Below are 23,648 nucleotides of genomic sequence, written 5' to 3' on the forward strand. Positions count from 1 at the left end.
AGAAAATGGCTTCAGGAGTGAAAAGAGAGATGAGCTGTTTAAAAAAAAAAAAAAAAAAGACATAGGATCTACTCAGAGTTTCAGAGATGGGAGATGGGGCTTCTCCCGGGAGAAAGTTTCTTGCTCGTGCTGGCAGTTCTGTCCTGCAGGAACTACCTTTGGTAAGACATGATCTAGGGAAGCCGCAACAAACAACAGAGACAGCAGTATTGATCTCCTTGGGAACCTGCAGAGTGCGGGCAATGCTCTACTGCTGGGATTATCACCTTGGCCGCCTTCTGGGGAGGTCCTGAGGTTGGAGGCAATCCCACTCTGTAGAAATTCTCTGCGCCTCACAACCTGTTGGCTGGGACGGGACATCCTCATCCCCTCGGTGTCATGTTGTTCTGCTGCTGTGATGGCACCCATCCCACTGCTCATAGACAGCCCTTTCCCTGTGACTGCCTCCCCTTGCAAATTAACACTCCTGATGTGTGGCTGATTGATTAGGCAAAAGCAATATAGAGACAACGCTTTACCAAGCTATTTAGACCAGATCACGAAAGCACAAACCCACTCAATTCTCAGAGCCGGAGAGGCCCAGCAGGACGACAGGGGAGGCTTAATACTCACACTAAAACACCCAGCGTGCAGCAGCTACATTATCTTTTCCTTACCTGCTGTTCCACTTGTGTCACTCTCTCTTCTTGAATCCCCGTGCCGACTTTCAGTCTCCTTCTACATCAAAGTTCAGCTCCTCATTTCATCTTCAAGGCCTCACGTGGCTCTTTCGGAGCTTGCTCCCTCCTTCCTCTCCCAGCCTACTCGGTCCTCACTTGGCACGTCTCCCCCTCCCCGGACCCCCTCCGTCTCCCTCCAACAGTGACTCTGCTCCTTCTCTCCTGCTCCCCTCCTTTCACCGCACAACCTTATTCACCTCCCCCATGACCGCCCTCAGGACTCATTTACTGCAGCTAGTCTCCCTGCGTTAATGACTTCCACTTCTCCTACGCCCTTGGCAAGCTTTGTCCCTTCTAGACTATTAACTTTGTTTACTATATTACATCTTTCGAATGAGGAATGATTCAGAGATACCCGGCCAAAGCCAGGAGCAAACAAGATATGAACATGCCATAGCTCAGCTTGTGACCTTTCTCAGGCGCTTCCTTCCCTCATTCCAGGCTGCACATCTCAGACCTAATCTTGTCCCCACTGTTTTCCCTCTGACCTCACCAGAAGCAGGATCCAGGCCTCACAGCTGCTGCCTAACAGCCACCAAGAGCCTCTTCTGAGGAGCTCAGAATCCTCACTTGCTAGTGTCCCAAAGGCCGGGGTCCTTGTCCTGTGAAGTCCTGGGGACAAGAACCTGCCTTTTTGCCTGCCAGTAAAACGCCGTGTACACATGATGGCATGTGGAAATACATAATAACGCTTAACGCTACAAGCAGACAGCATTAGCAGGGAAAGGATTTCCCCTCCCACTCACCCTTTGTCTATCTGTTTCTTTCCCGTTGTCAAAATTTAGCATCCTCCACTGAGACACTCAGTTTTGCTCTGATGCTTGGAAGGCATCCAGTCCCAGCTCGCTCGCTTTCCCTGCCAGTCTCCACAGGTATTCTGTACACAGGGCTTCCAGCTAGTCAAGAAATGCTTTCTCTTCTCCCCCCCACCGGAGAATCTCCGAGTACCAGGGTTGTTACAGGATCCCAGTGGTTAGGCAAAGTCATTCATTCTCGCTCTGATGAATTAACCGCCTCTGCTCCGCAGCACACTGTGAAGTGCACTACAGGAAAAGAGGAGCCCTTCAGTAGGAGTGGAGGGCAGCCCTGAAGAGGCATTTGCACAATGCATTTGTTGTGTCAGGTCACAGAGGAAGAGAGAAGAAAACCCGCACGTTTTTAGTTCTGTCTTGGCCAAAACTCATTTTGGTGTTCACTAAAAGTGGCTCCAGGAGAGACAGTTTGAGCCAGAGAGTAATGCATAGACTGAATTTTATGTTTGAGGTTGACATGACTCTAACGCTGGCTTGGCAAAACCAAAGGCACAGCCTTCCAAGGCTGTGCTGATCAAGAGGACCAAGAGGACAAGGTCTTGGTGCACGACATATCTCAGAGGTCAGTTTTGAAGAAACGGACTGATAGACTGAGATGTGGCAAAAGTGGGTAGAGTTAAGTGGACAAGAGGTCCCCAAGGAACAGCTGGCCAGCTGTACCTTCAGCAGCCACAGCTGTCCCAGCAGGAGTCAAAGAGAAGCTACAAACCTGCAAACCTGCAAAGAGAAGCTAAGTAAGGTACATGGTAGCTGACATGAAGCCAGGTAGATGCAGAGACCAGGCTGGAAAAAGATGGAGAACTATTTTCCTGTCTCGCAAAACTTTGACATTGTAAAGCTTCCTGATCTACACAGGGGTGGGACAAAGATGGTTTTTAAAGGCTTTCTTTTAGACCAGACCCATGAGTTAGGTGCACTGAAATTGTCAGTAAACCAATAGTTCAGGTATTCACCTTATTCAGTTGGGTGATTAGGTCAAAATCTCTGTATCCCTCTGAGAAGGTTTCATTGAAAAACCCTGACCAACTTCAAGAGAGAAAGACTTTCGTCAGTGGCTGTAGCATGGGCAAAAAAAGGGATTTTCTCATGGAGGAACAAACACACAGTCAGACAGAAATGCTGCTGTTCTTTGATCCTGGCACGTTTCCTGACTGGCAACGCCAGTTTGAAGGTAAGATAATGAGTTTAAGACCTAAGGTGCAGCACAATGTTTGTTGTTGCTCATCAGACTGCTATAGCAGTAAATTGGAAACTGAGGAAGGGCCTGGAATTTCAGACCAGTGATTCCAGTGGAGAATTTGTAATTTTTTCCAAGGAAAAGCGTACAAATCTGGAAGGAGTTTGGGTTTTGGCAGTCTTTAGGAGACAAGTTCTTGTTTTACTGACTTTAAAGCAGTGAAGTTTCAGTTCTGAGACCTACGTTACCCCACGTGTGGGGTAGGTGGGGGGGTAGAGTTTGGTGTAAGAAGCTCTGATGGGCATGTCTCCAGATAATACAATCCTGGCCACAGAAGGTGGCTTGCTACCTGGCTTGGACATGATTCAAAACCCTGAAACGGCCTTTCAGGTTTCTAACTGAGTGTAACTGGACCAGATCACATTAGAAATAATATTCCCTAGTCTAGTATTGTGAGTAAATTTTATCCCATTATGAATAGCCTCCTCCCCAGGACGCAAGAGTAATGTTATGTGTAGAGTAGCTGAAAACGCTTCAGAGATTAGCCCTAGCACATAGCTCACACCTACAGACTCTTCTGTGATGAATTAGCGTGCTCAATGGATGAAAAAATATTGGTGCAGCAGCTCGGCTTGCAGTCAAGCTTCAAAGGGGTTATTATGACTGAGCAGCAGTACCTGCTCCCCCGTATGCCTTCTCTGGCTGTGCCACAGGTAGTTTCGCACTCCTCCTTCGCAGTTTCCCCCCCTTCATCCTCCCCTTTCCAAATCATCCTTCCCTTGCCGACCTCCGCTCACCTTTCTCGTAGGCGTCGCCCCTAAATCTAGCACACTTTTCCCCTCCACGCTTTTCTTTCTGAAAGCCAGCATAAACTAACAGGTTACACACGCACGCCCAACCGTAAATGTCTCGCGATCCTGGGCTGCTATAAACCTCCCTCTTCCCAACACCCTGCTGGCACTGTTTGCTTGTTAAATAAGCCCAGTGCTGTGCTTAACTCTAACTTTTGTTGTAAGCGCTTCAGGAGAGGGCCAAGTCACTTTGTTTCCTTGTAAATCACTGGGGTACCTGCAACCCAGAGGAAATAACAATAATAAAATTATTAATGTTCTAATAGCAGCCTCTAAAAGCTAACACCGCTCGCAAAGCTTGGCATTTGGTTTCTGCTCAGCTGCATATAAAGGGACCTAAAATCAAATCTGTGCAATATCTACTTTAACACCCAATGTTTGATGTGGATTATGAGTAAAGCAGCAAGTTGGAACAGCAGCAGCTCGTCTGGAGACATTGAGAGCCGCAGCATAGCTGTGCTAACGCAATTTGATCAGATTCACACAGGCCAGCTACCCTGTTCGGCCCTGTGGGATATACACGGTGTTTACCAACACTTTCTGAACTCCAGCAACTCAAGTCAAAAATAAGCATGATGTTTGTTTCGTGTGTACCAAAGCAAACTCTGTGTCCCGGCTCTTTTAGCACAGAGGGCACTGCTTTCCTACAGCTTTCACAGAGCACTCTGGTTGTTCCTCTCGATATTTGCCCTGCCAGCAATTGCACCAAAATAATCCCAGGGAAGTAAGAGCTTAAAATTGCTTGGGACTCATACACACAACCCACGTAACTCTTCATCTCCTGAATCCCAGCATAGCTGGGAAATGCAAGAAACAACATTCAGCCACCTTTGGATTCAGTGTTCAGGCTGATTGGGAAGGGGTTGGAATGGATGCTGTCCCCACCCTGGGGACATTGCCAAGGCGGGGAGCTCCCCTTTCTTGGGTAGCTGGAGACACCAGCGGCTTCCTCCCCAGCTGTCTGTAAGAAGGGCTTGCTGTACGTCAGGCCAGCCCTCCACTCTCCCTGCCCCGCCTTCCCTCCGGTTTCTTATTCTTTACTGCTTTAGGAGCATTTGGGAGGCTTTGGATCATTTTGTGAGTGAGGTCCAGGCCAGGAGTGGATTTACCAGGGGTGTGCATCCTAAAGTGGTTCAGCACACCCATGTTCCCCTCATCCCAGGGTGCTCCCCAGGGCACAGCGCTGGGCAGCCCTGGCCTGGCTCCGGAGCTGCTCTGGGTTGGGCTTCTCCCAAAACACCACAGGGCGAGAGGTAGCGATTGCTAGAGGAAACTGCAAAATTCAAAAGTCCTGACCTCTTCCTCGGGGGGGGTTTCATTTTCTGATCGCAGGTGGTACATTTCAGGGCACAAAGGGCACAGGGCAGAAAAGCTCCGCGAGTGCACGGCCCTGCGCCTCGCAGCTCAACCCGAAGCGCTGCTGTCAGCAGGGCTTTCTGCCAAGGAAACCCTGCGCCCAGTTCCCTCCCGGCCATCTCTGGTGGGCTGCCTGAAGGGACGGCAAAAATCCCAGTGCACTTTCTGAACGGAGTGAGGGATAACGAATATTCCCTGCCTGGGTAAAGCCGCCTCCGCTCTCCGAGGGCAAGCGTGTGCGAGCTCAGTGAGCGCGTAATGGCTGCCATGCTCGTCTGCGGAGCCACCGCGCTGGGGGATCTTTCTCAGTGTTGCATGAAGGGCTTTGGGTTCCCTGGGGTATAAAAAGTGCTAGAGAAAACCCAGACCTTCCCTTGTTCTATTTCCTCAACTAAAATAAACTTCACACTCATCTGCTGGACTGGAATAGACAAAACAGGTTGTGTGTCCCCAGTGGAGCTGCTCACTCCAACTCAGGCGACCACAGCCAGACCCCCAATTCTCACCCAGAGATCATTAAAGAAAACAGCCGGTGCCTACCTGCCCAGTCCTTTTCCCAAGGGTAGGGAGCGCAGGGAGATGAAAGGCCCTGAGGACCACCAGGGCAGGACTGCAGTTTTCCCGTGGGAAGTAAGCTGAGGAATTCCCACGCCCTGCTATTCCCCAAAATTTCTACTGCTGGCTGTCAATTACATTGCAGATTTGAAAATTCCTACTGCAGGCTGACGATGTTGTGTGGGAGAACACAGGAGACTTGCTGAGACTGCCAAATCACCAAACACGTGTGATGGGGGGGGTCTCCCTTCCTCCGTGTGTCTGAGCCTTGGAGGGGAAGGGGGAGGAGAGCTTAAGCGGTGCAGAAGAGGGAGGATGGATTGAAAGCTGCCTCTGTCATTGACTTGCTCCATTCTTTGGATTATTTCCCTGGGGTTCTTGGGTATTTTTATTATTAATAACTAATAATAATTTTTATATAGTGCTTTGCATCCTGAAGGACCCTAAAGCACAGCACATACTTCATGAGCTAATTACCAGCTCTTGGTTGTGACCATATCTGCAGAAGGAGCAGCTCAGAGTCACACTAGATTCACACCAGTTTAACTGAGGACAGCGTCCCCCTGTAGATCCAGCTGGATATGTCAGAGACATGCAGTGTGAAGTTGGAGATGAAAGATTTGAATTGCCTTTTCACCTCCTTTGTTATTTAAAAATGACTAAGGAAATTGCATTCAAAAAGCTTTGTGAATACAGCATTACAATTGCAAGATTCAAGATTTGGAGTTTGATCATAGAATCATAGAATCATAGAATAGTTTGGGTTGGAAGGGACCTTTAAAGGTCATCTAGTCCAACCCCCCCTGCAATAAGCAGGGACATCAACTAGATCAGGCTGCTCAGAGCCCCAACCAACCTGGCCTTGAATGTCTCCGGGGATGGGGCTTCTATCACCGCTTTGGGCAACCTATTCCAGTGTTTCACCACCCTTATAAAGAATTTCCTCCTTATATCTAGTCTGAATCTACTATCTTTTAGTTTAAAACCATTACTCCTTGTCCTATTGCAACCGACCCTGCTAAAAAGTTTGTCCCCATCTTTCCTGTAGGCCCTCCTTAAGTACTGAAAGGCCGCAATAAGGTCTCCCCGGAGCCTTCTCTTCTCCGGCCTGAACAACCCCAATTCTCTCAGCCTGTCCTCACAGGAGAGGTTCTCCAGCCCACTAATCATTTCTGTGGCCCTCCTCTGGACCCACTCCAACAGCTCCATGTCTTTCCTGTCCTGAGGGCTCCAGAGCTGGATACAGTACTGCAGGTGGAGCCAAGACCAAGTCCCTGCTGGGGTAGGGGCTCAGCCCGCATCTGAACCAAGGCACTGTACAGCTCATGTCTGTGCAAGCCACTTTCCATGGTGTAAGGGGGAGCTGGTTTTCCCTCTTTTCTTGCCTCATAAATCCTTGCCTGTGCATGGTAACTTCCAATTACCCCTAGAGTTATAGTCTCACCACTGACCCAAAACATGACCCACTGTACGAGGTGAGCCTGGCTCTGTACTGTGATGCGCACTCACAGATCAGCAACACGGTTACATCTGAGGAGAAAAATGCAACCCCATAGGATGAGCTGAATTATACTTTTTCTGGCCAACGGTTTTCCTCTGCATACTTCTGGGGAGAGACTAACCCGCCTGAGCTCTGGGTCTTTGAGTTTAAGTTTGAGATGGTTCAGTCCTTATGTCCTCATCCAGCTCGGGTGTTGTTTACGTGCTCTGATTTCTGAGAGTTTGATGTTGTAACCCTGTATGCAAAACCTGTCCTAGTTACAATATTGTTGCCGTGATAGGGGGAGGGGGAAAAAAAAAAAAAAAAAAAAAGAGAAGCAACAGCTTTTAAATACTCCCCTCAGCCCATCCACCCCTTTCCCTCCAAGCTTACATTAGTATCTCCCTTCCTCTGACATCTGGATGTGCAGCCGTGGATTGGGATTGCCTGTGGTAGCTCTGGAGCACCTCCTCTCCTCCCACACCTTATGCACATCATTTCTCTCTCACTGCAGATAATTGCATCACCCTTCCTGTCACTCGGCTCACAGTTGTAGTGTCACATTTGACTCGTTACACACACACACAAATGTTCTTGCTACAAATTGCCAGATTTTTATTTATTTTTTTTTAAATCCTGTGTAATATCTTGATTTCTCTCTCTCACCCTTTCTGTTTTGCTTGGACTTCTCTCCATGTCCTGATCAGCTTCTGCCTTCACTTTTCCATCCTCCACCCCTGCAAGCTCCAGCACTTAAGTTGTGCTCCTGGAGTTTAAAACCCGACATCATGCTACAACATCTGAGCACAACTATTTACAAACCCTTTTCTCAATTCTTTTTCTGGTTCCCAGCTCATTTGAAGACCAGTTCTGCCTCTTCTTGCAAGGCAAAGGCAATAGCTTTTACCGACTCAGCTGAAATACCTTGAAAACTCTGCAACAGGGCTCGTACGTCAGAAAGTTCATATGTTTTTCCTACCTAAAGTGGCACTAGTCCCACTAACAATTGTAGAATAGTTTCTAACCTCTCTGCTGAGGTATCAGAGATATTGCCAATGCTTTACATAGTCACTGAATCACGCAGGAAAATATCAGTTAGAAAACCAAAATTATTTTATTATTTCATATATATGAAATCATAACATGCATTTGTTAGATATGTATACATAAGACTATTTTTAATTTCAGAATGCCAGCACAGCAGAGAAATGCAAGAAATACAACATTAGGAGGAGCAAAATTATCCACAGCTTTAGATGATTTAGATGAGCCTAATACATTTTTGCGTTTAGCATTATTTTCAGAAGAAATTCAGCTCAGGTTTGATTCTGGCAAAGTCTAGAAAATAGAGGCAATTGTTTACTGGGGGAGATGTTTGTACTGGATGTACGCAAAAAGGATTTTTTGAATGATTTTTATTATTGCTGCGTCGAGGTTTTTCATTTGTAACTTGGACAGATGTCTAGCAGTCCCTGAAAACCAGCCACCCGCAATGTTTCAGCTTGTAAAGCTCAAACGTGCTGGATTTGTGTTTGCACCAAATCGCGTGCAAAAGCCTTTGCCCACATTTCCCAGCCAATCTCGCTCTCTGCCTGTGACAAAGCATGGGAAATTTCAAGCCACAGTGAGGATATTTTTGAAAGTTACAACCCTGTAAAAAGAGGGTGTTTATAAATGGAAATAGTCATATAATCTTAATAATAGGTTTTGCTACCACTGCATCTCCACCCACGTAGAAGGCACAGCTAGAGCCAGCGCTGAGGCAGAGTCTATCGGCTACTTAGCAGCCCGCAGCAGTGCGAGGGAGCCGGCTGGGAAGGCGAGGAGGCTGCCTCCGAGGGAAAACGCAAAGCGATCCAAGGCTGAGAGCAGGCGCAGGGTCCGGCTGCGAGTGATGCAACGCGATGCCCGTTCGCCGCAGCTGCAGCGCCAGGCAGGCGGAGCGCTGCAGGGGGACCATGCGGGTAACGCCGGGACGTGATGGGGAACCTTCTGCGCTCTCACACCATCCAGGCTCTACCCGGGGGGGAAACCCAAGCCGCCTCCAGCAGCACACGTGGTTGTCTTCTCCTGTCATTAGCCCCCTCTCCTTCGCTGGGTGACTGTCAGGGAGGGCTGCAGAGGGCAAGTGAGGAGTAAGAGCTGAAAAAGGCAGGACAGGAGCCTGGTATTGGCTTGGATGGGACTTCTCTCCCCTGTCCTTTGTGGCTATTCACTCTACCTCTCTCCTTCCACCTCGTCATCTCCTCCTCCGTGCTACCCCATAGTGGCTTCTCCCCCTTTTTTCTCCCTTGCCCATCTATGTCTGCATTTCTTTTTCTATTTATTAACTATCTCCTGACTAAACTGATCTCCCCGGAATTGGTATTATCAGGCCATTTTACTGCCGTAACTTTGGTCATTGCCAATGCGCTGTGATATACCCCTTCCTTCATGCTCATCAGGGCAGCAATGGTCTGTAAGGCAGTGTTTGTACCATTTTTACTGCAGTAAATTCCCTTTATCATCTGATCCATGGCAACAGCTGCAATAAACGTGATTATTAATAATAAGATGAGGAGAGCTGGTATAATGGTTCTAACTTGTAGGCAGGGGGGATATTCTTTGATAACTATAAGATCAATTTCTATTTTGCATCAGTTCTTTTACAGGCTTCTTCACCACGATATCTGAATGATTTCCAGTGGCACATTAAGTGATGGGGCTTGATATCAGTCACATGTGGTTTGTTCTTTTATCCTCTCCCCAGGGAGAGAATTATGTATGCGACATACTGGTTATGTTGCTAGGGTTTTGTTTGGTTTTTTTTTAACATATGCACTGCTGCACGTTTGTGTTGGAGATGACCACATCAAAGCAGGCGCATTGCATTTGGACAGGAAGGTGGAGAGATTTACGGTAGTCCTTTTTTTCCTGTGGGATCTCTACAGTTGTCCCCAACTCATTCCCACAGACCCCATTTGCTGCCCCACTAAGCTTCGTCTTGTAGTGGAAAGTTCTTCTGTCCCTAAGGAGGGCTGTGGACTCTTTGGTCTTAAAATGACCCGACTGAATCAAAAGGTATTGCCACTAGCACAGCATCCCCCGCCTCTGTGCAGGGTCAGAGCTGCTGGAGCACCACCTTCTCAAGACCCAAAATGACCACCCCTTGTGGCACCGTGGCTACATTTGCTGGTATAACCCTACAGCCTGTAACCAAGGCATTTAAAAGCGTACCAAGGCACGTGAAACGATGGCCTAATTTTTGTAAGGTGCTATCTATGGAGAGATTCCCCAAGAGGGATCATGAGCACTTTTGAAAAACCAGCCTTTCTTTTGGGCACGTCAGCACAGGTGGGTAAAAGCAGATGCCCATGAGCACTGCCTGTACTCTGTGCCACTGTGCTCTTCATCAGCTCCAAATCCCCCAAAACGACGAGTGCTCTCGAGTGCTTCATTCTTGGAAGGGTGGAGAGCAATGGAAATGCCTTCTAAGGGCTTTTCCTGTGCTTCCCTTGGCGCTTCATCAAACCTCTCTCCTTTCTCTTGAAGTCATGTCAGGTTGGGCATTAACAACTCAGTGTCACTAGTGTCATTTTTTGACAGGGACGGCAGACCTCCTCTCCTGGTTTGGAAGCCTTTTGCCAATATGTGTGAGAAAGACACGCCAGCAGTTTGCCAGGTAGCTGTGGAATTTGTCTTCCCAGCCCAGAGGCTGGCTCTAAGCCCCATTTCGCCACCTGCTACCAAACGACTCATAAACAGGGTCCCGAAGCAGAAAGAAATGTTTGTGTTTGTGTCCGACTACCTGCCCTTCATGTGCCGTTTCTCGCATTTCTTTAATGGGTAGACAGCAGATATTAGTTTAATCTGCAACAAAAATTACTTCTAAGGCAGGAATCACATGTGTGAATTTGGGAGAGCTTTCGTGTGTGCGCAGCCTTCGCGTTCATCTGGGAGAAGATCACAGCAAAGATGAGCATGTCGTGTTTGAACTGGAAGGTGGGGAGAATTATCATCTGGCCCAAATGATCCAGTGTCTGATCACTTTCATATTTTTAGTATAAATACCCTCAGGATATCTCCCTGAGGCAGGGAAATACCATTATTCCAATTTTGAGTGAAAGAAGAGGGGGAGTTAAAGTGACTTGCCTAAAATGTTACAGGGAGCATGTGGCAGAAAGAGGTATTGAATCCTTGGCCAACACCAAGCCATCTTTCCGAGCTTTTAGAGACAACAGCTATATCCAGCCCCCTTTATTTATTTCTCTAGAAGCCATCATGCCAAAACTTCTACTAAATTAGAGAGTGAGACTGAAGGAAAGCTTTCAGTGGATTGCTTTTTTCCATAAATGGCAATATCACAAATCATTCTGGGAAAACAGGTCTTTCTGTTCTCGTCCCTCTTTGTCTGCTTCTCTCCTTTTGGACGTCTTTTCCTCTGCCTCTGGCTCCCGGTTTTCAGATGTACAGTCCTGACCATTTAAAAGTGTTCCTACCCCGCAGGAAGGGAGTAGCTTTTCATTCTTTGGAACTTACTATTTTGCGATGGATTGCACTCTGCAGGCAAGCGAGACTTCTGAAAGAGACAGGGCTGCACAAAGCGACACAAAAATAAACCGTATCACCAACAATACCGAGCCAGGTTCTCATCGGGGGTAACTCGGTCTGACTCTCGCTGCAGCAGAGCTGACGGCTGCCAGCTGTCCTGGATAGACAGCATGTACCCAAATGATGACCTGACCGCAGTGGAGGAGGTCTCTCCGAGGGCTGAACGCGCAGTTAAGATTGATTTTTATGCATTTTAGACATTCAGTCCCTCTTGGCAGTACGGCAGGTTGTCTCTGCTCTTAATGCCCCAGCTGGGCAACTTCTGTCCCAGTGCAGGCATTGAGGGAAGTGCGCTTTGCACCAGTCCTAGCTCCTCCAGACTGCGTTTTCCAAAGCTTGGGCAGGCAACAAGCAAACGGTGGGGATCTCCTCTAAGGACTCCTGGTGACACCCAGGGGTCTGGGGGCTGCTCTGTGGTTTTCCACAGAGCTGGGCATCCCCAGCCTTTTCTTCTGGAGACAAGTCAGAGCTCCTCCCCGCCTCCTTTGCAGGCTGCACATCCCAAAGCAGGCTGCTCCAAGGATGCCCACACGGATACCAGGGAGGGGGAGGTGTCTGCGATGAATGAGAGAGACTGAGAAACAGGAGGAAGATCTGGTGGGCGAGCAGGAGAAATAGGATGAGGGGAGAGCCCAAACTGTGCTGGGAGAGCTGCAGGGAGGAGGTGGAAGCGCGTGGCTCAAAGTTTCTCAGAGAGGCGTGCGGGAGAAGCCAGAGAGCTTAACACCTGCCTGTTTCAGGGTTCGCAGCACGAAATCGCTCAAGTCGGGAAGAATGGGAAGGGCAAAGGGACACAAGTACAGAGGAGGCATTGCTCTTACTCCCTTGAGGGGCTCTCAGAGCCCTGCACACCCTCACAAATAATGATTTGCTCTTGCTTAGGCATTCAGGACTATTAACTATAGGGTGGCACATGGCTCTTCCCTCCCCAGCTCCGCAAGCCACACATGCAGTAGGGGCCAAGGCTGTTGTGTCAGACCTCGGTGTGGCGGCTGAGCTGTTCCATCCCCCTCCCCATCCATGTCCGCGGCCCTGCCACACCAGCGCAGACGCCAGGGCAGGAGGCTGCTGCACCATCTCAGCAGGCTACAGATGTCCGCCAGAGAATTGCCGAGTGACCTCGGTGCAAGAAGCGATGTTGGAGCCTGGCCGGCACTGAGCGGATGGCTGAACCGCCACCATCCACCGCTCACCTACACCCTTGCACTCACAGAGCTGCCGGCGGCGGCAGCGCACCCACACCGTGGCCTCTTTAACACCTCCCCGCATGGCACGAGGCAGAGGAGTGCCGTTGCCCCCTTTTTGCAGGGTGGGACCCTGAGGCAGGGAGAAGAAGTGGTCTTGACATCACGCCTGTGGCAGAGCAAAAACCGAATCTTGCTCTCTCCTGTTCCCAGTTAGCGCATTAATGACCTAAATTCTGCATCCTTTCCCCATCCGTCACCCAGAGGAGCTAGGAGGCATTGGAGGAGAGGGTGTGGTAGCACAGGCGAACAGTTGGCATCCAGAGCCACGGCGCTCTGTGCTGAGGACAGACAAAGCAGGGGCTGAAGAGGGACTAATGCTGCCCACCCTGCCCTGACGAAGCCCAGCAGGGTTGAGCCAGGGAGAGGGACCAGCTGCAGTGAAAGGCAGCTCCTCAATGCCACAGCGTTTTAAGCGAGCCAAGGTTGGACACCCCGATGGCCAAGCACCCTGCTGAGCCACATCAGCAAGGCCTTTCGGACACTCAGCACCAGGAGCAGATTTTCGAAGAGCCTGCATGTCCCCCCCATCCTGCCTAAGCGGCTGAACCTCTAACTAGCTGTCCCACACAAGTCCATGTAAAAGACACCCTGCAGAAGATGCAGCATCTTTCCCAGGCAGTTTGATTCTTCGCATAGGAATTATTCAAGCTCAAATACAGCAAGAAACGGAGCAGGGGAGAGAGAGAAGAGAGGAAGGAGGGAAAGGATGGCACAGACCGAGGGGGTTTCCAGATGCAGTGCCTCTGCCCTCCCTGGCTGATTCCAACTGGGGGGCTCTGGCTGTGTGCCGGGAGCCTTTCCGGGGAGATGCACACAGGCTCCACCTGCCCCTGCCTGAGGGCAGAAGGCACTCAACATTCAGGATCTGCTGGGTGAGGAGCTGAAATCTGAGGCTGGAGACTTCCCCAGTGCCTCTGAGAGCAGCAGTGTTCACATGCACTGTACAACAGTGGCCGCAGCCAAAGCACCAGGGTGATGAACTGCTCATCTGTCGCGGGCAGATGGCCCCAGGCAGCCAGGGGCAAGCATGGGAAAGGGCCCCCTTTACGCTGTATCTGCCTTCCTCACAGGTATTTAAGCGGGCAAGTAGCAGGGTGGGAGTGTGGCAAGGGAATTTGCTTGGCTATGAAGCTTTCCTTCCAGAAGCGCCATGGCTGAGAAGCAGACACTTCTTGAACGAGGTAACTGGATTGGGGATGGATAATTAATAACCTTTCATAACCCGCCGTTTCAATGTGGGAATAACACTTCAGAGGTACATGGAGAGGCTTTGTTCCTACTGTCTTCTCCTATTACTTACCTCTTACATGCAGACACACTCCTCTCTGCTGTCTCTAGCCTCTTCACGGAAGCTCTTTGAACTAGTAGTTAAAGGCAACAGGTACCTCAGGAGCCTCAGACGCAAGCTGACTGGATGCAGAAGGAGCTGAGCTTCATGGTTGACCTAGAGGAACCCAGCTACCTGCTTTCTTCAGCTATTTGCTCAGCACTGCCTCCCAAAGCATCCCAAACCTTGCTCCAGGGAGGCTTGGCCTCAAGAAGAAATTCAGGGGGAATCCTTTGAGCTTGGTCCTTCTTCCAGCTATTCCCAAATACCTGAAAGATTATTGGAATTCATCTGGAATAAACCTTACGAGACGTGACTCAGTGACCTGACATGGTCCGTGCAGGTCTCAGCCTGGGTAGGGTTGGCCTGGAAGACCTCTGGGTTCCTCACAAGCAACCCTTCCCAGGCAACAACCACAAGTCTGGTGCCTTCATTGTTCCCTTGTCCTGCACACTCAGCTGGTCCAGAGGCTGGGCTTGGGACCAGGGTGGCAGGAGGCTTTCCCACGTTGCCACAGCATTTGTCACTCTCTAGACTCAGGCTCCAAACTCTTCTGCTGAGGGATCAATCAGCCTGAGCCACTTTGGTGGCTGACGTCTGGTGAGGGGGCCCATGGGATCGCCATGCTTATCCACGTACCTCATGTGGACACTGCATTCCTCCTTTCTGGACAGAGTATGTCCACCAGTTCTGTGTTAATGGCCAGACAATGCAAGAGTCCAGGGGGAAATGTAATGGAAGGTGGGAGAAAAAGTTTAGGGGAACCCCAGGAGGTATAATGAAATTGCCCGACATACGATCACCTCTGTAGAAGCATAAAAACCTGATACTTTGAGATACTAGTGAACCAGTGGTCATGGTGATGACGTGCTTCTCTGGAGTGGTATTCCTGATTTCAAGAGGAGAGAGACATGAATGATGAAAATAAGAGCCCGGTAGACATCCCAGATGACAAAAGTCTGGGAAGATGTCATTGGCCTCCTGCTGGGATGGCTTTGCTGATTGTGGAGTGTGTGAAAAAGGCTGTCCCAGCACTAGCAGAAGGCCCTGAACATAAACAAGCCTGACAAAGCTGAGGGTGACCAGCTTCCCTCACTTATGATGGAAGATTGTACTCCCCCAGTGCAAAGGGCGTTTTCCTGCTGAGCTGCATACACACACTTGCACCAAGCTTCCTGTAGCCTTAGTCTATGAGAGGACACAAGAGGAGGCCTGATAAAGGTATGCAAAACCAAGCAGTCATATGGAAAAAGTAGATAAAGAGCTTTTGTTCTTCTCTTACCGCACCATAACAACGGGATATATCCTGCTCATGAAATGAACAGGCAGCAAATTCACAGCTGAGAGAGACAAACGCTTTTCCACCCAAACCTGATCACCCCGCCGCACACAGCACTGCTGGGATCCACCAGGGCCACACCAGGGTGAAGCACAAACACCCACAGTTACTCCAGTCAATGCTGAGGGAAGGGACCCTGACACTCGGGCTTCTCAGCGTGACTCAGTCTCTGTCTCCGCTTCCCATCCCACCTCCCTCAGAGGTGGGCAGTGCTCTCCTGTCCCTCTGCGGCAGGAGTCATACCTGCCAGCCCAAGCCTCTGGTGCTCTCCCCTGTAGAACAAGGAGTGCTGGGCTAGGTGGGCGTCAGGCTGGATCCAGAAGGCAAATCCCAGGTTCCTGGGCAAATAAGAGGGGGATACATGTGCAAGTGTGCGAGGAGAGTACCTCGGCATTTAATGGGCATCCATACTGGAGTGGGCGTGCTGCCTGGGAGGAAGGCAGGGTGGGCACAAAGGGCTACGCAAAGGGCAGCTGTTCCTGCGAGGCAGGTTTTGGTGTTCTCATTTGTTCTTTTTTTCTCTTGTTCCCTAGGGAATTTTAAAGGTCTGTGTAAGCAAATCGATCACTTCCCTGAGGATGCAGATTATGAAGCCGATACAGCAGAATATTTCCTCCGTAAGTCCGCAGGCTCTTCTCCTTGCAATGGCTCGTAGGTGTCAGCGTCGGGTGCCTTTTGCTTTCTGAAGGTAGGGTGGTGGAGATGCTGGGACCTGTGAGGCTCAGTGGGCCAGAGGAAGTGATCCCAGAGATACACCACCCCCCAAAACCAGCTCCACTCTCACCTCCCTGGGGCCCTGCCCATGAGACGGTGCAAGTTTTGAACTCATAGTAACAACCAGTGGCATTTTTTATTAAGAGCAATTAATTACACTATAAATCTAGAGTCTTGATTCAAATCCATTGGAGAGCTGCTGAGTGGGCATAAGGTCAAGACTGGGCTAGCTGGGGCCACGTTGAGTGTGTGCAAGTGTGTGTGTCCCCTCCTAAAGTACAGGAAGTTTTTATTTCCTTACCTGATACTCCAGTTGCATCAGATTTAAGAAATTAGCCAGATTGTGTCCGAGGAGTACCTATTTCTATCTTCACCTTTCCCCAAACACCACTTGCCTACAGAGGCTGCAGATCTGATCTTTGCCGGTTTTAGGGATTTTAGTGATGGGAAGGGGAAGTAGGAATAAGGACAATCAGAGTCCTTCGAAGGAAAGACCTGGTGCTCACCCAGAGCCTCTAGGAGAGGTGCTGTACCCCAGGCACACAGTGTCTCCATAAGGAAACCTAACCTGAGCTCCGAGTCCGGCCTGGGAGGTGCTGGTGAAGCTCGCGCAGCTTTGTGCATGGGGACAGGGAAGGCAGCCGGGCCAGCAGGGCAGATCCACATCATCCCTCCCTGATGACAAGTCAGCATTTCCACCTGCCCCAGAAACAGGAGCTTGCTCTTCCTTTAGCAGAGATGAACAGGGATCACTCCTCCTCTTAGGTGCCCACCTTACTATCCTGCCCTCCCTCCACAAGCCCAATGCCTTTTGACATCACGAGATCTTCTCCCTTCAGAAATCTGAGATAAGAGCTTTTGACCTCCCAAGGTTAAGCATCAGAGTTTCTCCAAAGGCCGGGAGTCTTTCAGAATAGCTCCTTGTCATCCGGGCGTGCTCCAAGCCAGATGTGGAGACCCAGCCCTGCGGCAGGGATGAGAGAGATAATTTAGGCTCTGTGAGGCTCATTTTTATGTGAAAAGAGGCGGATTTTATGCCGCTTCCTCTTGGTTTCTCAAACAATTCTTCATCCACTGTAAATTGTAAATAACCCAGGGAGACTGCTTCTTTCAGATGCTTTTCTGCAGCATCGGTCTCTTAATTGCTGCGTGGCCCCTGAACAGCAGAGCTGAAGAGTGGGTTTTGATCCGGTTTGGCACAGTGGCTGCCTCTGAGGGCAAACCGGCTTTTGCAGTTGTTTGGGAGCGAGGAAGCTGCTTGCAGCATGAGCTACACTTCAGAAAGAAGAGTTGTGGGAAGGTGGGGAACATCTCAAGGAGGATGGGTCTGTTCCCTCAGAGGGAAACAAGATCTGAAGACAAAAATTGGCCCAACATCAGGACCTGGGGGTGTCCCAGGTGTAAAGCCCTTTTTTAAGAAAGAACCAGGTTCAAAGAGGGATTTGACAAGTCAATAAAGGACTACTTGTGTCACTCCTGAGGGAAGTGGGATTTCTGCTGGCTTAGACCTGACTGGAGAGGGACCCCACTGAACAGCTTCTTCCCAGGGCTTCTGCCAAACCAGAGTCCCTGGGCACTCTGCATGGGCAATGCCTGGCGGTACTGGCAAGAACAGCTAGGAAGTTGTTTATTGGTGTCAGGCTGGGCAATTCCCTCATTCAGGGGACCAGGATGATTGGGGGACAGTGTCCACAGCCTGGCTAAAGGGCTTAGACTTTATTTCTGCCAGCCACCCACACAAGGTATCTTAGGCTTTTTGAAATCAAACGCCTGTTGTCAGAGAGGAAGCAGAAGCATCCCTGCGTTTCTTTGCTAGAAGACACTCAAGATTGAGAGTAGGCAGATGATACGAGGGAGCATCGGAACACCATCATGAGTCTCCTCCTCTTTAGACCAAAGGCTCTGGACTCAGGAAGACTGGATGAGATTCTGCCCCTCTCTTGCTGGCACGGTTCTCCTGAGGGGCAGAAAGCAGGGGCCGAACGAGGCTGCTGTCCTCCCCCACCACATAACGTCCGCAGCTCCCCAGGTCAGCCAGCAACTTTCTCTTCTCCCAACAGACATGAATTTCAGAATTAAGACCCAAATAAAACTGATGTGGTCAGGGCCAGGCTGTGGAACTGACCAAGCATCCCTCTAGAAACCAGCGGATGTCTGCTTGATGTTTGCTTACTGCCATTTAAGCTTCATATTGTCAAATCCCGCCTTGCTTTCCAGAAGCTATTAAGATGGTTATTATCACTATCCTGTTCCCTGAAACACAGCCAGGCAGAACTGGAAAGCAAGCAGGAGAGGTTTCTCCCTGCCTTTTGAATTCCCTATGCCCGGGCTGTGGGCTAGGGCCCCCCTCGAAGAGCCGACTGCTTGTGCCTGGTAGGATCCTGATGCCAACAGGGTCTTTGAAGCAGGAAGGACTTTTTCCTTCCTTTCCAGTCCTTCCTGCCCGCTTAGGAAAAAGTCCTGCACTTGCTTCAGTAGGGTTCATTCTTGCAGGCAAGGAGGGATTAACTTTCACCCCCTGCTTCCAGATCTTTGCTCCACAAGCAGAATTGCACCAGCCCATCTGATACCTTTCTTTACCAAGCAAGGCTTCATTTCACAGTTTAACAGCTTATTTTCTCTTGGGAAGGGAGGGGGGAAGGCCTTCCTAGTTAAAAAACATGAATAATAGCAACACAAACTCAGGCAGGCTGTTGGTACCCACTGAACGGCCCACGAGCAGCGTGAGTGTGCATGAACGTGTGCGCAGCTGTGCGTACACACAGCCCTGGCCTTTCGCTGCGTGAACATGAGAGAGTCCCCCCCAGAAGCTTTGGGGTATGTTTTGCATGCGCGTATGAGCATATACGTGCATCTATGCCATTGCCCTCTGCTGGCTGAGCTCTTCCCGTATCGATCGATGGAGAGCGTGCGTGTGTGGGAGCTGGCACATCCGAACCCATCACTGCCCTCTGGAAGGAGCCCAGTCGTTTAATCACTAGGATAAGCCCCGTGTTTTGGCGCACAGGGATGGGGCTTTCACTTCTCAGTCCTCACTGCAGCCGCAGAGCAGCGCACGGCACCAAGAGCTCCTTCCCAGCCCTTTAAAAAAAAAAAAAAAAAAAAAAATCTCTCCTTGAGATGCTCGTGCCCTTTCGGGAGGATTCGAGATTGAGCAGCTCTGTGGGAAGCATTTGGGTTGCTGCTCTTTGAAGAGTGGGCTCGAGCAGCAGCGCCCCGCAGGAGGAGAAGCCGGATGGTGCCGGGGCTCCCCCTCCAGCCCATAGTCCCCCCAAAAGTGGAGGAAAAGAGAGCATGATGGGGGATAGGCAGCACGGGCAAGATGCCATCTCAGTCCCCTCCATCTCCCCACGCTAGGCCACTGGCTTCACAGCAAGCCGGGGCACGGGAGAGCTACTTCGGACCTCTCTCTTTTTCTGACACACTTTGTTTCTCTCTCCCTCCCTCCCTCCGTCCCCCGACGCCTTTGTCCCTCCTTGAATTACTCCCTCCCCGACATCTTGCCCTCTGTCTCTCCCCTTTGCCCCCACCTACAAAATGTGCTTGTGTCCCCCCTGCCCCCCCTCGCCCCGGCGCCGTTTCCGTGCCCTGTTTTCCTCTCTCTCACACCTGTGCTGTTCTTTCCGCCCCTCTCCCTCTCTCCTCCGCAGGGGCTGTTAGAGCCTCTAGTATCTTCCCAATCCTGAGTGTGATTCTGCTTTTCATGGGTGGACTCTGCATTGCAGCCAGCGAGTTCTACAAAACCCGACACAACATCATCCTTAGTGCCGGCATCTTCTTCGTGTCCGCAGGTAAAGGGATGCACAGGACCTGACGCCCTAGAGATGGGCTCCGGGGCGTGGGGGGGCTGCCCAGCCAGGGCATCCTGCAGAGCAGGAGTGCATGTGTTTCCCAGCCCTGACGAGACTTATTCGGGGTGAAAGCAGCCTCCCAAAGATGCCTCTCCGCCCTGCCGGCTTGCCTGGCAGAGGCAGGCAGCAGCGCCCTGCAGGCAGGGGCTTTCCTGCTGCTTGGGAGCTGCTGGAGGGAGAGGGTTTCCCATCCGGCGTCTCTCAGGGACCAGCCCGGACTGCAGTCCAGGGATGCAGCAGGCACACAAGGAGGGTCTTGCCTGAGTTTCCCAAGGAAAGCTGCCCACCAGGAGGGGATGGGTGGCTGGGAGCCCTCCTGGGAGCTCAACCCCACGGCCCCCATCGCCACCATGTGTGACACTCCTGATGCCTGTCTCCCTCTCTCTCCCCCGCTGGCCGGCTGGCAGGTCTGAGTAATATAATTGGCATCATCGTATACATATCAGCCAACGCTGGAGACCCCTCCAAGAGTGACTCCAAGAAGAACAGCTACTCCTACGGCTGGTCCTTCTACTTTGGGGCCCTGTCCTTCATTATAGCCGAGATGGTGGGAGTGCTGGCCGTCCACATGTTCATAGACCGGCACAAACAGCTGCGCGCCAATGCTCGTGCCACGGACTACCTCCAGTCCTCCGCCATCACCCGCATCCCCAGCTACCGGTACCGCTATCAGAGACGCAGCCGCTCCAGCTCCCGCTCCACCGAGCCTTCACACTCCAGGGATGCCTCTCCCGTCGGGATCAAAGGGTTCAACACCCTCCCATCAACAGAGATCTCGATGTACACCCTGACCAGGGACCCGCTGAAGGCAACCACCACCCCCACCGCCACCTACAACTCCGACAGGGATAACAGTTTCCTCCAGGTTCACAACTGTATCCAGAAAGAGAACAAGGACTCTATCCACACCAACACAGCCAACCGCCGGACCACCCCGGTATGAAGCCGTCGCCAGGAGCTGAAAATGGGGCAGGAGTGGGCAGGAGGAGACAGGGTGGGCTGCGGGGTGGGAAGGGTGGAAGGAGGCAGGGGGCGGCAAGGCGGGTGGGAAGGAGGAGGTGGACGCGCCCCTTTTGGGGGGGTGGGGACCTTCCCAACGCAAAAAAAAAAAAAAAAAGAAAAAAATCCACAAAAAACAACAAAAGCAAACAAAAAAAAAAAAACAAGAAAAAAACCAACCAACGAACAAGCAGTTAAGCAGACAAACAAGCGAGCGAACAAAAAAAAAACAAACAATCAAATGCAAAGGAAACGCGAGGAAAGAGACAACAGTGAAAAAAATTATTTAAAAAAAAAGAAAAAGAAAAAAGGAAAAAAAAGAAAAACTTTAAAACTGAGAGAAAGAGATTTAAAAATAGAAATAAATTTAAAAGAAAATGCATGATTTCCCATGTACCATTATTTTAACATTTAATAAAAACAGACTTAAAAAAAAAATAAAAGGGAACCAAGAAATAACAAATGACAATAAATCAAGTGGGAGGAGGAGGAGGAGGAGGCAGCTCTTTGGATTTTGGGGGGGTTTATTCTTTAATTTTACGGTTTGTTTCCCACTTACCTTTAACTCAGCTCGGGCTCCTCAGGGGACAGGGAACGGGGGTTCGGCCGGCAGTGACTTCAGTGTCCTTGGGCTGGTTATGGAGGCTCCCGGGGTGCTGGGGTCGACCATGACCCGCTCCGTTCCCCCAGGATCTGTGGGGATCTGCTCCATTCCCCTGGGATGTGTGGGTATCCACTCCATTTCCCCAGGGTCCGTGGGGATCCGCCGTGGGTCCGTAGGCGTTAAGAGTGACTCCTGTCCCTGGGGAGCCGACGCAGTCGCCCCTCCGCAGTGTCCCCAGGGGGGGGGTCCCTGCTTCCCCAGCCCTGGGGACCCTGGGGTTAACGGTGACAGTGCAAAAAGCAAACAGACACAGTAAATAAAGACACACACACAGAGACAAAAAAAAAAGGACAAAAAAAGGTTTCTTAACAAAAAAAAAAGTGGCAATTTTTTTAATAAAACAACAGCTATAAATAAATGTAAATATAATAAGTGGATTTACTTGCAAGAAAAAAAACGGATAGTATTTTTTTTCTTTTCATTTTTGTTTTCTCCAGCTTTAAACTGTGAAAAAAAAAAAAGAACGAAAGAGGAAAAAAGGCAGAGCGGGGAGTGGGGTGGGAGGCACAGGCAGAAGGCGGGGGGCTGCTGGCGGGGGGGCACCGGGGCTCCCATCCCTCCAGGACGCTGCCGCTGTGGTGCGGAGGGGGGGGATGACACGGGAGGCCAAAGCGAAGGGCAACGTGCCGATGGCGGGGCCGGCACCGGCGCAGACGCGTGTCCCTGCTCCCACACGCGTGCCCAGGCAGGTGCCCGCTCTCCTGTGAATGCTCCGGAGGCTCCCGCCGCATGGACCCCAAATCTGCCCAGACCCCCAACCCCCCCACCACCCCTCAGGTCCTTCCAGTGGGGCTGCAGCCACGTTGGGGGATGGCGAGGCCCAGACAGCCCGCCCTGACCCAAAGCTGGCTGCCGGCTACTTGGCCTTGACACGTGTGTCCCCCTCCCAGCCCCCACCCCAGGGAGCCCCCCACTCCGGGCCTGAGCCCCCCCCTCGAGTCCCGGTGGCCATGAGAAGGCAGAGGTGTGAAGCCTCCAGGCGTCTCCACGTCTGCTGGGTTTCGTCCTCGTCCCCACCTCACCGTGGGGGTCACATGCACAGTGGCAATGCCCCCCCTCGCCATCCCGCCCCGGGACCCCCAGCCTGACTGCAGCCCCCTCCCTCCCCTCCCTCCCTGCCGTGCCGGGGGGAACAGGGCACTGGGGGTGCCAGGAACCACTTTTCATCCAGCTCCTCCCAAAATGGGGGGATACAGGCAGGAGGGGAGGCAGCGGCAGGGGACCATGGGGGCCTCTGTGACACCCGCTGAGCCACCGGCCAGCCTGGGGCAAGGACAGGTCTCCTTTTTGGGTCTGTTCCCTGAAAGCGACAGGGCCCAGGCAGGCAGGAGGCTGAGGGTACGCCGGATGGGGCCGCCGAGCCCTTCGGCAGCTCAGACCCACTTTCCGACTTTTCTTCCCGTCCCCGTTCCTGCTGCTCCAGTTTTAGGAGCCGTGCAGTCCCCCTGCTTCGGGTCCCAGCGGGATTTCTGCTTAAAAGCAGCCTGATCCTCCCTGCACCCCCTCCCTCGCTGCTTTAACCCCCCACTCCCCGCTCCAGGGCAGGGCAGGGGGGGCAGCAATGGAAGGAGGTCACCCCCAAAAACAGCATCACAGGGCAAGAGGAGGATACCAGCGGCTCGGCTGGGTATCCAGACCCCCCTGCCACCACCGCTGAAATCCCCTCTTGCCACCCCCATCCCTTGAAAACAGATTCACAGGTAACACCCCCCACTCCCCTGCAATGCCCCCCCAAGAAATAAGTTAAAGCCGTTTTGCCGGACCCCAGCACAGGGGGATGGTGGCCTTGGGGGTTTCCATCCCCATCTGCCCTCGTCTGCCCGATGCTGCACGGAGCCGGGAGCATTCACAGGGCTGAGCGAGCCCCCGGGGCCGGCAGGAGGGGGAGAAGGTGGGAGCGCGCCTGGAGAACATGTGTGGAAGGTGGGGGGGGCTGGCGAGGGGAGGGGGGGCTTTTTTTTTTCCCG

The 23,648-nt window shown here is 51.4% G+C and overlaps 1 protein-coding gene across 2 annotated transcripts in view; it reads left to right on the forward strand.

Moving 5' to 3' along the window:
* CACNG2 (calcium voltage-gated channel auxiliary subunit gamma 2) overlaps positions 1 to 21,953 on the forward strand; it is a 53,616-nt gene extending 31,663 nt beyond the window's left edge. For both annotated transcript variants that reach the window (XM_074579945.1, XM_074579955.1), the window contains 3 exons: positions 15,987 to 16,070; positions 19,818 to 19,958; positions 20,426 to 21,953. In XM_074579945.1, coding sequence (XP_074436046.1) covers positions 15,987 to 16,070; positions 19,818 to 19,958; positions 20,426 to 20,961 — 761 coding nt within the window. In that variant the 3' untranslated portion in view covers positions 20,962 to 21,953. The remainder of the gene's footprint in view (positions 1 to 15,986; positions 16,071 to 19,817; positions 19,959 to 20,425) is intronic.
* The last annotated feature ends 1,695 nt before the right edge of the window (positions 21,954 to 23,648 follow it).

This window comes from Larus michahellis, chromosome 1 (assembly GCF_964199755.1).
Source record: "Larus michahellis chromosome 1, bLarMic1.1, whole genome shotgun sequence".
NCBI classification, from domain to species: domain Eukaryota; kingdom Metazoa; phylum Chordata; class Aves; order Charadriiformes; family Laridae; genus Larus; species Larus michahellis.